The following is an 18,258-nucleotide window of genomic DNA, read 5'->3' on the forward strand; positions in this document are numbered from 1 at the left end:
AGAATTCTGCAATATTTCTCGGGTAGGCCATTCAACTCTAGATTCTGCCAAACAGCTTTTCTATCGGCTAAGTCAAATGCAGCACGGAAGACGACGAAGGCAATAAATACTTTCTATCGGAACTCTGTGGTCTTCTCTACTATTTTTCAAATCGTGAAAATCTGCTTGATGGTTGAACGGTCCAACATCAAACCAGATTGCTCCGGTTGCCGGATTTTTTTTAATGGTATTCCAACATCGATCCAGTAGGACCATTAAAAACTATCTGCCAGGAACTGACAGCAGGGTTACTCCCCGGTAGTTGGACAGTAACTTCTTGAGCATTTCCTCTTCCATAAGGGGATGATGACACCCTTCCGCCAATCCTCGGGAATTATCTCAGTTTTCAAGACTGTAGGGAGATTGTAGGAGGATAGAATCTGGATAGACAGGAGCATTGCATTACCTCCATATTTTAGCAAACCTGAGCTTTAACCGCAGATACTAGCAGCTTCATTATTCTTGAGCCTCTTTACTGCATATTCAATTTTGAGGGACTGAAAGGCTCGTTTGGAGCAGCATCTGTTTCAGGTCTTTGACTACAAGGTTGGCTGGGACTATCATTAGGAGGCAAAGACTATTGTGCAGGAGCAAATACAAGTGATCCTTCCACTGCTCAAGACAAGAACCTTCGTCAAAAAGAAGTACCCCATCCATGGACAGGACGGGACTCAAGGTGGGAATTTTATTTTCCTTGAGGTCCTGGAGATGCTTTAATAGGCTGCCCATGTCTTCTTTTTTGCAGCTAGTTCAATTTCATCGGCTTTCCTTGCAAGAAACTGGGTTCTATCCTGGTGAGTGAGTCTGTTCTGCACTCCATTTAACCTTCAATATGTGGACATGTCCCCAAGAGGTCTTGCCTTCCGTTTTTGCTCTATGACTTAAAATGATTCTTTAGTTAGCCCCAATTTTTTTGGTTAGCTCCTCTTGCCAAGCACTAGTTGTGCTGCTTCAATCGTCTGCGATTTAAAATGCTTCCATAGATCTTCACTGCTATTAAGTGAGCCAGGGGGCTCGAAGCGACTCCATATATCAATACTGTACCTCTTGCGAGTATCTGGTTCCTTTAGTTTCCCAATATCTGCAGCCGCGGGTTTTCTTTCCGTACTTTGTGCATGGAAGCGAAGCCGGAGATTAGCGCACAAAAGCCTGTGATGTTTGTTTCCGAGCTCTGCTGATCTGTAAGTTTTGCAATTCTTCACCAATGATCTCCAGCGCTTGGAAATAATGACGTAGTCAATCATCTTCTTCTTACGATCGTTGTTACTGTACCACGTGTACTGATGAATAGTTTTGTGTTGGAAGTAGGTGTTTGCGATGCAAAGGTCGTAAGATTGACACAGTTCAAGCAGACGAAGCCCATTGTCGGTAATTGTGTCGGGGGTTACAGGACCAACTGTGACACACCATACACCCATATCATCACACACTTTCATATTGAAGTCACCAAGGAGAAGAGTTATATCATGAGGGGACTGTCGCAAGGCAGATGGACAAAGCAGAGTAGAAATCCTCCTTAGTCACATAATCAGAATAGTTGGTCGGGGCATAACATACGATGACAGTCATCTTGCCATGCTTGTGTCCAAAGTGGGCCTTGATTAATATTTCAGATACAGCTTCGTGTAAAAGTAAGGCCTTTCTTGTAAGGCTATATAGTGCAAGACCAACGCCATTTCTTTTTGTGCTTCCTCCAGACCAAAGGAATGAGTCACTGTTACCTATTTGCTCTTCTCCGCTTCCAGTAAAATGGGCTTCTATAAGACCCGCAATTTACACTTTATTCTTGCAAAGTTCTTCGGAGAGTAAGCTCTTTGACGCAGATGCATTCAGAGTCAAGACATTCAAGGTGGCTGTTCGTAGCCCCCTCTGGCCCATAAGGGAGAAACCCCACACCCAGAGGCACATGGTAAACAGACAGAGTCTGCTCATTCCAGACAAACTCCATTCACCTCCGAATTATTAATTTTATATTTATCTATGGAACAAATTAAAATTTTACTTACAGTTTTACGTAACCCCATTTTCACCCCCTGGCTGGAGACATACCCGAGGCTAAAACAGGCTAAAAGATCTGTAATCTGAGTTTGGCTGTTGAAAAAATCAGATAAAAATTACTAAGAAAAAAAGATGAAAATGATGGCTTAATCTCAAACAATTGTGGGAAGTATATAATTTATAATTAATTGTTCATATTAATAACTTGGTTTAATAATTGATTAGTAGTGGTTTTAGGTCTTGTAATGTAGGAGGAGTGGTACACCAAAATAGTGTAAAACAACACAACCACTCCTTTTGCCTGCCAAGGCTTAAAACCGCTAATGTATTTGATTAAAAGGGTGAGGGAAGCTATGGTATAAATAAAAAAAATCCTAAATGAAATCCTTTTTATGTCTCACTTTTTATCAGCCGACTCAGTTTTATGTGTGGAGGTGTTCCAAGGAATTTTTAGCTGGGTTCAAACTGTAACGGAAGACGGAAGATATTTTTTATGGGAAGGGGGATTATCTGTGAGAACAAATTTCTCACAAGGGTCGTTTAATTAGAACAATAGGAAGTTTTTTAAGAATACTAAAAACTTTAGCGTAAAGAGTGAGGTGTTGAGGAGGCAATCCCCTTCATACACGTAATAATATGTGTTCTTTTTCAGTTTTAATGTTGATCCTTACTTTCAGTTGAAGAAAACTAGTTTTTTTATTCAATTTTCTCAATGTTCTATTAAATAATGCTGGAAAATCTAGGACCCCCTTCATGGAAATTTTCTTGTACCATGATGAATTCCACCATGGAAAGATTCTCCCCAGTATCACCCTTTCCCCACCATCAGGAAAATCCCCCCTGAGAAGTCTATATGCTTCCCCATGATTAATACTATATGTAGACAATGGACAAAGTTCATAACTTGCAGACCTTCCCCTGGGGACTATGAGGGATTAAGTCGTCTTTAATGACAAAGTCATTATATTTTTTGACTATGTTGACGAAGATAACCATCTTAAAATTTCGATCTCGTGACTACGGAAAAAATGAGCTTGTGAGGAACATACAAAGATGTGAAAAGGCCTTTTTTAAGCTTTAAAGGTTAATTTTTTCTTTGAGGAAAAACACAGCATGAATCTAAAACTATTGTTTCAAATCTAAAAGGGGTGACTTTACCCCCTTTCTATTGGTGTGCCTGTATAGAACATGGTAAAGAAACAAAACAAGTATCAATTTTATTGATAAAGAGTATTATAAATCTAGTGATTTCTAATCAATAATCTAGTGATTTATGTGCTGATTTAGTAATTATTTTTCAAGAATCTAGTGATTTTTTTTTACCGTATGTTAACCCTGTACCTAATACAAAGCACCGCGGATGCTAATGATATGCTTCCAAATTCGCTGGTTGTAAAAAGTGCCCTTATTTTAAACCGATATCGGCTAAATTTTGATTAAAATATTAAATTTATTATCATCAGTAATATTTTATTGCAGTGGCCCATTCAAATTCTTATACAAATGTTTGCCATGATCAAGCGAGTACATCGACCCCTTCATTCCAATGTTTCTAGGACAGAACAGATACTGAGGGATTTTAAATAGATAAAAAAAATGCCAACCGTCTCATTCCTTTGTTGTTCACTATTCATTGTAATTTTATGGGTGGCAAATATATATTTTTATCTTTTGGAAAAGAGCTAAAATGACTGGTCTACCTCTCTTAGTTGTTGCTTAGGATGTGCCAGACAGTAAGGCACTTGCAACGCTCGTTTTGAATTGCAGTAGGCTCACGGGTTTTCTCCAGAAGGAAAACATCCATCCATCTACGATGGAAAGGTCAAATGATGAAAAGAAAATTCGTATGTAGCACTTGTTTTCGAGACTTGAAGTCAATTCTGTACAAATCTTTTAGCATGTCGGCAAGATCGAAACCGCCCTTAAAGCAATTGCATTTTTTTGCACAATGTGGTCTCTTCACTTCTATACGCCCTTTTCGCTTTCCATCCCACCTCTCACAGGTATCTTCAGGATTCACAGCTGTATATGTTGATATCAAATGAACCAGTTTGTTAACATATCACTTCACCGTTACAACATTCGACCGAGTTTCCACCCGCTTGTCATAAGAGCCTCTTCCTTGCGCTTTTATTTTGCATTCTAGTTCTAAGGCACAGCCTTTTAACCTGTTTGTGGTAATTGTAGCCAGTTTAAGTATGTCCTTGTCATTTAGGGTCTGGGCCAGGTATAGTGACGAAGACTAGTTGTCGTAAAAGAGTTTGAAGCTCAAGTGGACTAGGTTTCCCCTCGCAAGTGAGATGGCAAAATCAGCACTAGCCCCCAAGTCGCTTTATCAACTGATTCCTTGCCACCGCACATTTTTATCCCAGACACAAATCCACTTATTCCTGCTCTGGAGATGAAATGGTATTCGCATTATGCGTTTTTTTTTGTCGGAACCATTTTCTTATCAATGACCTGGTGGTTTTTTTTTATGTATCTTAGTATAGTTCGTTCGAACCTTCTCTATCTTGGGACGTTAATAAAGAGTTTTGTTTGAACAGTAGCTACGTTAGTTTTCTTATATTAACATAGCATATATATTCGTCTAGTTGCGTATGTGGCTTATTTCTTCGTTGTCAAAAAACAACCTAACATATTCCAATCTTGCCGCTCATTTCTTGGTCAACTCAAACATGATCTTTCCACAGAGTGTCTGGTGTGATAAAAGATACTTTCCTCGCCTCGTCGTCTCATTGGTTTTGAAGTTGGAATACTTGAAGTTTGTGGTAGAATTTTCTCACCTCCATTAGCTTAATTTGGCCGGTTTCTATTTCGGCTCCGATCATTTCTTCTAAAGCTTCATCAGGAGGAAAATACTGTGGATCAGATGGATCTTCATATTCGCTTGGCAGGTCTTCCAGGTCAGAAGTGTTATCTGGACAAAGAACAAAATTCACAGCTTGTGCCAATGAAATTGGGTGTGGACGTAATTTCTTCATAATTTTGGAGTACTCACATTCTACTGTTTTTGGCACAGTGAATTTAGATTTGTCCATCGCAACCTTAGAAGAAATATTCGTTTTGGAACTTAGTCAATCTTTCTGATTGTATCTACAAAAAATTAGTAATTTTAGCTGCATAAAGTTTAACATTTTACTATTACCCTGGCAACCCCAAGCTCAAGCTGTTCTGGATTATTCATCAGAGCTACAAATACTATTTAGCATAGTCGAGCAATCCAAAAAATTTTTGAGTCCGAAACAATTCCAAGTAAAAAAAAAGAATCAAAATGTTCAGAATCAATATAAATAATATTTACCTCAAGGACTAAGCTCTTAAAACACCCTAACGTAGTTTTTATGCGCTTTTTAGTTTTGATATTGCTCTTTACCTTCCCTAAAGGTCCAGGTTCGAAAATATTCAATGATTGGATTCAATAGTTCAAGAATGGCTAGTGTGGTGGGGTGTTTTTTAAAACTATTGATTATATAAGATATACAGACACAGAAAATTCAGTAAATCCTCTTTTTTGGGTTTGATATTGTTCCTTTCCGTCCCCTGAAGGTTCATGTTCAAAAATATTCTATGGATTGAGTTCAATAGCTCAAGAGTGGCTAGTTGGGAAAGGTGTTTCTTTTAACTTACGATTATATATGGTGCACAAACACATACCATTCGGTAAATGCTCCTTTTTAGTTTGAATACTGCTCTTTACCGTCCCCAGTAGGTCCAGGCTTAAAAAATAAATTTGTCTAAGGATAATCACCTGGTTCACTTCCTATTCTATTATATCAAATGTTTGGGCATTCAACTTTATCCGTCACATGAAGTCTTACACAAGATACCAAGAACTGGCCGATTGTATCCAAAGGCCCATTTTACCGAGAAATAACACACAGCAAGCGATGTTCCCTGGAAAAATTCTCATCACCGGAAGCTGAGACAACGCTATGAGTGTCGCAAGAATGGTGGGAGTATTGGCTACTTGTATTCATGGAAATGTTTCATCCATAAAAAGCATAAATACGATATGCCAGATGCTTGGCCAACCGGGTACGTGGGGTTGGTAATTCTAAATGTACTGGCTGCTTGCAGTATAGTCCCATCTGGGGGGTACTGGCCACTTGGACTATTAGTCCCATGGGGATTGTCAGCCCTACTCATGTTAATTCCTGATTGTTTTGAGTTTGACTCGGTCATTTATTGCAGTTTCACATTGTTTTTGGTTTCATTTATTATTGATGGTGATTTATGGTAGCTTTACGCTTGGTTGATAATTTAATTTTATTTTTACTATTTTTTTTTAATATGGTTGTTTATATTTGTTTGAAGAACCAATTTTGTTAAAAAAAAAAAATCTATATTAATCAGCATAAGAAACCAATTCTTTTGACGTATCTAATGTTATCGAAATTCCGTTCTTTAGAATTCTGGTTACTACCAGGCTGAATCGCTCCTTACTATCGATTTTTTACCACGAACTGTTTGACCGAATCAGTTCAAAGAGAAAATAGGCGTGTATACCCAGGCCAATGCCTGAAAGGGCTCAGTACAGGAGTTTTGACAATGGAAATTAAGTTACATGTTAGTTTTTTAACACTTATTGTTTCCAATTGAACGAAAAATTTATGATATCTATTTAAGATTTTGCTGTATATAAATGAATATAAATATAATATATAGTATAGTAGTAACCTCCAAATAAATCAGCTTTGTTTGCTCCTATTTCCTCGGAAAAATTAAGGAGCCCTTCCTTTTTACACGTTCTTATTCTCGGTGTCACTTGCAATTCTCGCTGCTGTGTATCTTCTAACCGGATATTTCTTTGTTCTCGCTGTGGCATATCTTTTAAGTGCATGTTCCTTTGCTCTTTGCTTTCATTTTTATGCTCTTGGTTCTGCTCTTCGTTGTTGCATGTCTTGTAATCGCATAATTCTATATTTCTTCACTTTTATACTTGACTTATTTTCATTTTCTTCTGCATTTCTTTGTTCTTCTCATCAGTTTTTGACTCGTTGTAATCGTCGCTAGTGCAAGTATTTTAAATGTATATATTTCTTTATTCTTTATTTTATTTTATCAGTACTTCAGACAGTTTTCTTCAATAACTTTAACCTTGGCTGCTTGGATTGGTTTGTAACATTTAATGGTCTAGGTTATTCATTTGTCCTCTAAGCTATACTAAACTGCTTGAAACGCCTTTTGTAAATAGACTTATTACGCATGGTATTTTATACTCAGATATGTTCCCTTTTTGATCTTGCATGCGCCACGGATAAAAAATCGTAAGATCACTCCTGGGATTTGAAATGGTGGTATTTATTCTCTTGAAATACGCTGAAAATACGACTTCACTAATATGAACTTTGAATAAAAATTAAAGCTCTGAACGAATTTCCTGAAACTTGTGATGCATGTAGATCGTTATGCAGGTCAAAAATCCCGAGATTCCAATTTTCCAAAATATTTTTGACACATTCTAATTTTTATTGTCGCTTGTAATTCTTGATGCTGCTTATCTTCTAATCATTTATTTCTTTATTCTTGCTGTAGCATATTGTTTAATTGCATATTTCTTTTTTCTTCACTTCCATTTGTAGTTCGTTCTGTTCCTTGTTGTCGTATGTCTTGCAACCACATATTTCTCTGTTCTTCACTTTGGTCTTTGACTTGTTTTAATTCTCAATAGAGCTTATCTTCTAACCAGGTATTTCTTTGTTCTTCGATTATAATTTTGAATTGTTCTGATTGTCGTTGTTCCAAGTATTCTAACCGTATTTAACGTTCGTCTTTTGCAAGGTTGCAGCTACTGCTGTAACCATGATACAATTTTTAGTTGTACAAACATACATATTTCCAAGTCTTCAGAGTTGTTTTTCAAACTACAGGGAGTTTTGGGGAAATAAATGGAAATATGCAAAGTTTTGTTTATTGGGGGTAAAATTGTCCAACTGCTTCTCGGGAAAAAAATAATATAATTTTCATATTTGACCTTTAAACCTATTGCTTATAAAATTTCGAATTCCCCCCTCTTAATTTTTTGACATCTCTCAAATTTATTAGTTCTGGACCATTATAGCTTTGTATCCTTGGTATATTCCGACCCAAGTACCTTCTTCAGAAACACTTATAGATAAGAAAAGCTTTATAATTCTTTCAACTTTGTTTAAAAAATCGGTTTTTCATTTGCCAAAGAACTCTGTCAGGCTTTTCCTCTCTTGTCATTTGTTTTTAATTGAATCGCTTAATTAATTTTCTTTTTTTGGCCTGGAGATTGACATTTCTAGATTTCTAAATGCTTAACAGGTTTTTAACATTTCGTTTTCTTGTCAACAAATTTGAGTTGTCAGATCAGGCTGTAGAGCTGTTTAATCAGAAGAGGGAATGCAGGAGGAGTGCTCGAAACTTCAAGGGGACAGGAAAAAAGGTTGTACTATGGGAAATTAGTTACAAAAATAAGCTTTTCGAATATACATTGCTGAAATAATAGTTCTTTTTATTAGAAACAAATTTCAATTTAAATTAAAGTGTTAGCTAAACTTATCTAGAATTTCATAAATATTTATAACTAATTTCTCGAAAAAGCATTTTTTTTGTCAGAAGTAAAATACGAAACCCTAATATAGATAATAAATAGCAGTCATTAATAACAGCACGGTGATTATGCTTTTTTCGTTGACGTCAAGTTTTTCTTTGATTTAACATTTTTAGTTTTTGGTAATTTAAAGTAATTTTGGTAATTAATTAAATTTTTCATTAAACAAAACAGACCCAAGAAATGAAGTTAGGTTAATCCTAATGAACATAACCTTCATGTAACCTTTAATATTATTTGCGCTATGTATTTGCACATTAAGGGGGTGAGAATTTGGACCATTTCCATTGCCCCCCCCTAATTTGTATATTTATAGCCAAAATTATTCAAGTCCGATGCATTCTATCACCTTTTTGACTTCTCTTTGTGGCAATGAAACCAGTTTCTGAGATTTAACCTAAGCTTAGTTCTTGAGTGGGCTTCGTTTAATTAACAAGTACATATTTTTTTTAGTGTCAGCAAAACCAGCAGAAGATTTGAAAGAAGAAGAGGTTTCTCAAAATGTCCATCCGTATTTCATTGACTATTGGTTGGACTTCATGAACTCCAGTATTTTAGACAATAATAAGCATTATTTTCAGGGGCACTTGGGAGAAAATATTTCCTTGAACTGCCAAGACGAAGATAATTTTAACGGTAACTTTTTTTGCTCTTTAAAGCTGCATAATGAAAAGTCTCTTTCGTCATGTTGTGCTGAAGAAAGGTTTGAAACCACCTGTGGAACAAAGTAAAAAAATAAACCGAGCTAAAACCGACTTGTTGGTCATGTCATAAATTACAGACTAAAGAATTTCGTAAACAAGATGTACTAATAATGATAAGATATTTCAGTACTTATCGGCTATATAATAGACACTCGGGAAGTAAAGTTCGATTAATGCTAATGAAAGGAAACAAAATATGATGAATATATAATAGTTTAGAATCAAATTTGTGCTATATATTTGCACATTAGAGGGGGGGGTGGAAGTAAAGCATAGTATACATTAAACGTGCAAACTAACCATCACAGTATTTAATACATGCTATGGTTTACCCCCCTCCCTCCTTATGTGCAAATGTATAGCCCAAACTTTTGATAATGCTAATGAAATAAAACAAAATTTGATGAAAATATAATACTTTATTAGGAAAATTGTGAAATTAAAAACTTAGAATTATGTACCCAGAACTCAAAAATGTCGTTAAAAATCACGTTAAAAGGGGGTCTTCCTTCTGCCTTTACTGCCACCTGCCGCATGTACTCTACTAAGTATAATTGTAAATGATGGCGGGAAGTACCTCGGTGCCGTTTATTACGCCACTTCACGGAACCCCGCATTCCTTCTACTTTTTGGGTAGAGGGAACGGTTTCTGGGTCGACAAAATTATTTTTGTGGGTTACTGTCAAGTGAGTGAAACCTGCCTGTTCCAGCTCAGTTGTGTTGTGGCCCTTCCAATTACCTGAAATGATTCTTGATCCTGGCTCTAGGTGAAGCTTAACTTGTTGGAGTAAAGTTTCTGCTCCTTGATCGGGGACCTCAACTAAAAAAAAATTCCCCGGTGTCCTTGCACACTCCAATAAACGCCCATTGTTGCGGTAAGATTCTTCCTGCATTATTTTTTATCCCAAACCTTAACTTGAACATCCATGGTGAGACACTACTTTCTACTAATAGTCAATGCAAACTAACCGGTTACTATCCCATCTCATTTTTGCCATCCAAATGATCGATAGTATAAAGAAGCTACTTGACCAGTTTCTTGTGTCGAAATTTTATAGTGTCTATTATAAAATCGATAAGTACCGATATTTCTATGAGAACTACCGCTGTCTTGTAAAGTTAACCAAATTGAATGTCTGTCCTTACAAATAGATCATTTTTTGGATATTGTGAATCTCTAAGAGACCCATCAAAGGAAAAGAAGACTATATTTAGGTTTCACTTGGACTTTCTTTTTCCAGGAAAAAAGAGAACCATGAAACATTTAGTTTTTCGTGATTCTAATGTTCAAACATCCTTAAATTTGCCTATCGAAGACTAACTACGGGCCTGTAAGAGGACCATATATAATTAAAACAAACTATACATATTTTTCACAATTTTGAGTTAAATACAGTACTTTGTTTCTGGTGGCATTCTACTTTTGAAAGCGGATTCTTTAAAATCGCAAGGTTTTTCTTTTTAAACTCCTTCTTCTTTTACTTTCTTGTAATTTTTTTTTTACATTTCCTTTTATCTTCGTGAAACTGATTTTTCTTTTCATGGAGCTTGTTGCGTGCTGATTTTTGTTCGTGGAACATGTTGCGTGCTGATTTTTGTTCATGAAGCTTGTTGCATGTTGTTATCTCTCTTCATGAATTTGTACATTGATTTTTATCCTCGTGAAATGGATTTTGTTCGTGAAGTTTGTTGTTTGCTGATATTCGTTCGTTGAACTTTTTGTGTGGTGATTTTTGTTCGTGGAACTTGTTGTCAGCTGATTTTTATTTGATTGCAAATTCTTCAAAATCCCAGAGTGTTTCTAGTTAAACTCATTTTTCTTTTAATTTCTTTTAATTTCCTCATAGTTTCCCGTGTGTCCCAAACATGGCCGAATTAACTGATAATTAGGAGAAAATGTCACGAAACCTAAAAATATTAGGATGCGTTTGGGGCAAGGTGATATTTGGGTCACAAGACCATCTCATGTAAGTTGTTACTCCTGTTACCTGATGGTGACATATGGAGTCATTTTCCTTCGAATCTACCAATTTTAAGCTTTAATTGGCTGATTCACGTCTTTTTGCAAACCCACGGGTCTGAATTTTTATCCGCCAAAAAGCAGACATCAATGATATTATCCGAGTAATGAATTTCATTAAAATGTAGTTTTAAAAATGTTTTAAAAATGTAGACGCTGAAACTAAATTCAATGAAACATTTTTAACAAATCTGGTTTCAACACACCAACAGACTTGGTAAAAGCAAGTAATAACCTTTTAATCTAAGAATTCCAGAGAAATCTACATTAAGAAAATGAGAACTTAAGAAGCCCTTTATTGGACAAAACAGACATAAGAATTCAATAATGGTTCATAATTGATGCTCTGTGAAACAACTTGAGTGTTTTAAATATAAATTGGACTATATAAATTGGACGTTTAAATATATAATTGGACTATATAATTGGACGTTTAAATATAAAGTGGACTATATATAAACAATTTGCCTTCGTCAGTTATAATTGACCATTAACCGTGTCTAAATTATCTAATTAGACTATATAAAATAATTTAAAAAATATATAAATATATATAAATATATATAAAAAAATATATAAAAATGGACTATATAACTGGACTAATTGGACTATATAATTAATAAATTGGACTATATAATTTGGACGTTTAAATATAAATTGGACTATATAATTGGACGTTTAAATATAAATTGGACTATTTATAAACGATTTGCCTTCGTTAGTTATAATTGACCATTAGCCGTGTCTAAATTATCTAAAATTTTTCGCGTCTAAAATATCTAAATTCCAATAATATACCCTAATCTTTGTTTGCAGCCCTTTTTCCTAGAAGGACAGCCAACAACTCTTGATTTTAAGTATCTTCAATAGTGTTTCGCTTGTTGAAGGGGAAATAAATTACCGGCCCCTTCCAGCAAATGAAGCACCTTGGCCTGTGCATGAACGCTCTTAAACATGTGCGTTAAAATATTTAATTCTATACAAGTTCTACTTCTATTTTAGTGAATGATGATCGCTTTTGGAGACGACAACTACTTAATGGAACCCTTGAAAATTTGTTTTTTGGCACCCAAAAAGTAAGTCTTTGATTAATTACAGTAGTATAATGTTCCCACCAAGAAGATTAGTTCTCCTAGATTATTTAGTAGACTGTCAAGCAGTTTGTAGTAACGAACTGTAGCAAGGAGCAACCTACCTCAATAGTAATCGAGACTCTAAAACACAGAACTTTAATACCAATAGTCACATCAAAAGAATTGGATTTTAATGCTGATTTTAAATATATTATTTCATCAAGTTTAGTTTTAGCCATCAAAAGTTAAGAGCCTTAGAAGATTTGCCTTTTTTCAGAAAATAGGGGGAAACAACCCCTAAAAGTCATAGAATCTTAAAAAATCAAACAATTAGATTGAAATTCAGCGTATCCGACAACCCTGATTGAGAAATTTCAAGCTGCTATAAACAAAATGTAGAATTTCGTGTTTTATGCCAGAAGATAGATCACGGATCCGTGTTTATCTATTTTTTTTTTTTTTTTTTATGCCACTTGGTATTAACCAAGTGACATATAGCAATCGCAAATTCTGTCGGTCTGTCGGTCCCGGTTTTGCTACTTTAGGCACTTCCAGGTACGCTAGGACGATGAAATTTGGCAAGCATATCAGGGACCGGACCATATTAAATTAGAAATAGTCATTTTCCCGATTTGACTATCTGGGGGAGGGAGTGGGGGGCCCGTTAATTCGGGAAAATAGAAATATTGAAGTATTTTTAACTTACGAACGGTTGATCAGATCTGAATGAAATTTGATGTTTGGAAGGATATCGCGTCTCAGAGCTGTTATTTTAAATCCCGACCGGATCTGGTGAGAGGGGGAAACCTAAAACCTTGGAAAACACTTAGAGTGGAGGGATCGGGATGAAATTTAGTGCCAAAATAAACACAAGTCCTAGATACATGATTGATATAACCAGAACGGATCCGCTCTCTTTGGGGTAGTTAGGGGGGGGGGGGGGTTAATTCTGAAAAATTAGAAAAAATGCGGTATTTCTAACTTACGAACGGGTGATCGGATCTCAATGAAATTTGATATGTAGAAGTATATCGCTTCTCAAAGCTCTTACTTTAAATCCCGACCGGATCTGGTGACATTTGGGGGGGGGGGGGAGAGTTGGGAGGGGGAAACCTAAAACTTGGAAAATACTTGGAGTGGAGGGATCGGGATGAAACTTGGTGGAGGAATAAGCACAAGTCCTAGATACATGATTGACATAACCAGAACGGATCTGCTCTCATTGGGGTAGTTGGGGGGGGGGGCTAATTCTAAAAAATTAGAAAAAATGAGGTATTTTTAACTTGCGAACGGGTGATCGGATCTCAATGAAATTTGATAATTAGAAGAATATCGTGTCTCAGAGCTCTTATTTTAAATCCCGACCGGCTCGGGTGACATTGGGGGGAGTTGGGAGGGGGGACCTAAAACTTGGAAAATACTTAGAGTGGGGGGATTGGGATGAAACTTGGTGGAGGAATAAGCGAAAGTACTAGATACATGATTGACATAACCAGAACGGATCCGCTCTCATTGGGGCTGTTGGGGGGGGGGGGGGGGTAAATCTGAAAAATTAGAAAAAATTAGGTATTTTTAACTTACAATCGGGTGATCAGATGTCAATGAAATTTGATATTTAGAAGAATATCGTGTCTCAGAGCTCTTATTTTAAATCCCGACCGGATCTGGTGACATTGGGGAGGGGGAGTTGGGAGGGGGGACCTAAAACTTGGAAAACACTTGGAGTGGAGGGATTGGGATCAAACTTGTTGGGAAAAATAAGCACAAGTCCTAAATACATGACTGACGTAACCGGAACGGATCTGGTCTCTTTGGGGTAGTTTGGAGGGGGGGGGGGGTTATATCTGGAAAAGTAGAAAAATGAGGTATTTTTAACTTACGAACGGGTGATCGGATCTCAATGAAATTTGATATTTAGAAGGATATCTTGTCTCAAAGCTGTTATTTTAAATCTCCACCGGATCTGGCGACATTGGGGGGAGTTTGGGGTGGGGGAACCTAAAATCATGGAAAACGCTTAGATTGGAGGGATCGGGATGAAACTTGGTGGGAAAAATAAGTAGAAGTCTTAGATACGTGATTTACATAATTGGAACGGATCCGCTCTATTAGGGAGGGAGGAGGTTAATTCTGAAAAATTAGAAAAAATGACGTATTTTTAACTTACGAAGGAGCGATCGGATCTTCATGGAACTTCATATTTAGAAGGATCTCGTAACTCAGATCACTTATTTTACATCCAGCGTAATTGGGGGGCGGGCTGTTGGGGAGACCGGAAATCTTTGAAAATACTTAAAGCGGGGAGATCAGGATGAAACTGGATGGGAAGAATAAAAACCAGTCTAAGATAGGTGACTGGCATAACCAGACTGGATCTGCTCTCTTTGGTGGAGTTGGGGGGGGGGGGTAATTTTGAAAATTGAGGTATTTTTAACTTACGAAAGGGTGACCAGATCTTAATATCAAATGAAATTTGATATTTAGAAGGATCTTGTGCTTTAAAGCTATAATTTTTAATTCCAACCAGATCCTTTGACATTGGGGGGAGTTGGAGGGGGAAACTGGAATTCTTGGAAAGCGGGAAAATTGGGGTATTGATATCTTACGAATAGGTGATCGGATCTTAATGAAATTTGATATTTAGAAGGAATTCATGTCTCAGAGCTCTTATTTCAAATCCTGCCCAGATCTTTGACATTGGGGGGAGTTGGAGGGGGAAATCTTGGAAAACACTTGGAGTGGAGGAATCGGCATGAAGCTTGGTGGATAGAATAAGCAAATGTCCTTGATACGTGATTGACAGAACCGTACTGGATTCGCTCTCTTTGGGGGAGTTGGGGGCAGGGGTTCAGTGATTTGGCGAGTCAGGTGCTTCTGGACGTGCTAGGACGATGAAAATAGGTAGGCGTGTCAGGGACCCTTCACAAACAGACTTGATAAAGTCGTTTTCCTGGAATCGACCATCTGGGGGGCTAAAGGGAGAGGAAAAATTAGAAAAAAGTTCGGAATTTGTAACTTGCTAGTGGGTGATCGGATCTTAATAAATTTTGACATTTAGAAGGACATTTAGAAGGGCTCTTATTTGGTGATCGTATTGACCCAGTGGTCTTAGAATGTCACAGGAGGGCTCATTCTAACGTAAATTAAAAGCTCTAGTGCTCTTTTTGAGTGCCCAAAAATTCAGAGGGCACCTAGGTCTCCTCCCACGCTTATTTTTTCCCAAAGTCACTGGATCAAAATTTTGAGATAGCCACTCTGTTCAGCATAGTAAAAAAAAACCATAAAAACTATGTCTGTGGAGACCACTTAATACCTCACAGTCCCCGGGGGAGGGGCTGCAAGTTAAATACTCTCACCATTATTTATATAGAGTAATGGTTATTGGAAATTGTACAGTCGTTTTCTGGGGAACTTTTTTGCTTTAGGGTGGGGATGGGTGGAGGGAGGATGTTACGTGGGAGGATCTTTTATGGTAGAATTTATCATGAGGGGGGAAATTTCCTTGAAATGGATGCAGGACTTTCTAGCATTATTAAAAAAAAACAATGAGAAAATAAATAAAAAAAAGTGTTTTCAAATGGATGGAAGGACACCATTAAAACTTAAAGCGAATAGAAAATATTATGTATATAACGGGGTCCGTCTCCTCCAAAATACCTTGCTCTTTAAGCTAAAGTATTTTTAGTAATTTCAACTATTTATTCTACGGTCTTTGTGATTCGGGGATCATTTTTAAAGAATTGGGTAAAATTAAAGCTTTAATGTAAAGAGCCAGGCATTGATGAGGGGACAAACCCCCTCGCATACGTAATAAAAATATACAAATAAAGAAATGTGTTACGTTAGTTAGTTCGTAAGTTGCTTATATTTATTACTAATAAAAACGTTTGTAAAAAAAAATAAAAAAGTTCTAGTTGTATTTTTAAGTAACCAAAAATTGGAGGGCACCTAGGCCCTCTCCCACGCTCATTTTTTCCCAAAGTCACCGGATCAAAATTTTGAGATAGCCAATCTGTTCAGCATAGTCAACAAACCTAATAACTATGTCTTTGGGGACGACTTAATCTCCCACAGTACTCCTAACTAGCCCTCTTCCCCCACCTCTTTTTTTCAAAATCGTCCGATCAAATGTAAGAAAACTTGCAAAACTTGTATATATTAATATGAAAAATTGGTTTTCAATATTCATGTGCGGTGAGCCAAAATTAAAACATTTATTAATTCTAAAACGTTCAGGAATTAAATTAAAAAAAAACAAGTTTTTTTAACTCCTATTAAGGAGCAACATTAAAACTTAAAAGGAATAGAAATTATTCCATATATGAAAAGGGTTGTCCCCTCTTCAACGCCTTGGTCTTTCCACTCAAATTGTTTTTATTATTTATTAAAAGTATAGTGCTGACAAAGAATCAAACTTTAGCGTAACTCCAATCACTTCAAAAGAGCACTAGAACTTTGAATTTCCGCTAGAATGAGCCCTATCTTGAAATTATAGGACCACTTGCTCAATACGATCAGCCCTGGAAAAAAACAAGATAGATAAAAGCTTGAAACTCTTACAATAGGGTTTTCTGATATGCTCAATACGAGGGTGTGATTTTCGAAAAGATTCTCTGACTTTTAGGGGGTGTTTCTTCCTATTCTTCAAAATAGGGTAAATTTTCTCGGGCTCATACCTTTTGATAAGTAAAACTAAATCTGATGAAACTTATATATTTAAAATCAGCATAAAAATCGGATTCTTTTGATGTATATATTAGTATCAAAATTCCATTTTTTTTAGTTTTGTTTACTATTGAGCCGGGTCGCTCCTTACTACACTTCGTTACCACGAACTGTTTGATAGTTGAAGATGCGGTACAATAATATTAACATAAATCCCTTTTTATCAGCTCAACTTAATTTTAGGCAGTTTGAGGCCTCTCCATTAATTGTTCCTGTTTTATGAATGTTAGAGAGAATTGAAGCTAGATCTTTTGTCCTTATTGTGTTAGAGGTTCTTCAGTGGAGAATTCTGTAGGGGGGATCAGCTCATTTTTTTTGTCTCCCTTGGTAGGTTTTCGAAAGATACCTTTTTGAGATATTTTCATTAAAAATGCCTTTATGTTTGTATTTTCATTGAAAAATAAAAAAGGATGAATTTTTTCCCCACTAGATATTGTATTTTGTCCAATCTGTAAAAAGCATTAAATAATGTTCCACAACGGTGCAGCGAGAATAATATGACATTATTACCTGAGAAAACAGTTTGTATGCTAGTCTCAAAAAAATAATAATACTGAAATACCACAAGTAAATGTTGTAAATCAGGCTATTAGGCTGGATGACTCTTTCTGCTACCCATGGCTAATTTTTCATAGTAAAATGACATGGTTGAGACACATAGAGTATTTGTTAGGTAATATTAGGAGTAGATTAAATCTTAAAAATGTAATGTGCCTAGGAAAAAGTGGTGCTCCTTTTAAGTGTATTTTAAGTAAATTTATAAAGGCTGTTATTATTAGTAAGTTTGATTATGGTAGCTTTATATAGTGTGACGATAGTCAGAAGAATCTAAAAAAGTTGGATGCGCTGTTCCACAGTATACTTAGGCAATCCATTGGCTGCCTAAATAGTATCCCTATTCCAGATATGATAATTGAATTGGGGGTGACCATGCTTAAGCTACAATGTGACAGATTACTTGTGAAGTATTTCACAAAAAATCTACTTTAAATGAGGATATAATCAAGACGGAAATTATAAATAATTATAATAGTGATGATAGTTTCAAGGATAGGAATATTCCAGCTTTTTATAGGTGTAATAGTTTGCTTTCAACTGAGTGCCCAAATATAGTACCCA

At 36.2% G+C, this 18,258-nt stretch overlaps 1 protein-coding gene across 3 annotated transcripts in view; it reads left to right on the forward strand.

The window, feature by feature from the left end:
* Positions 1-18,258, forward strand: part of LOC136043706 (roundabout homolog 1-like) — a 156,630-nt gene that overhangs the window by 49,819 nt on the left and 88,553 nt on the right. For all 3 annotated transcript variants that reach the window (XM_065728595.1, XM_065728594.1, XM_065728596.1), the window contains exons 2-3: positions 9,071-9,253; positions 12,344-12,417. In XM_065728595.1, the coding sequence (XP_065584667.1) occupies positions 9,157-9,253; positions 12,344-12,417 (171 nt within the window). In that variant the 5' untranslated portion in view covers positions 9,071-9,156. The remainder of the gene's footprint in view (positions 1-9,070; positions 9,254-12,343; positions 12,418-18,258) is intronic.

This window comes from Artemia franciscana, unplaced genomic scaffold (genome assembly GCF_032884065.1).
Source record: "Artemia franciscana unplaced genomic scaffold, ASM3288406v1 Scaffold_855, whole genome shotgun sequence".
Taxonomy (NCBI): Eukaryota; Metazoa; Arthropoda; class Branchiopoda; order Anostraca; family Artemiidae; genus Artemia; species Artemia franciscana.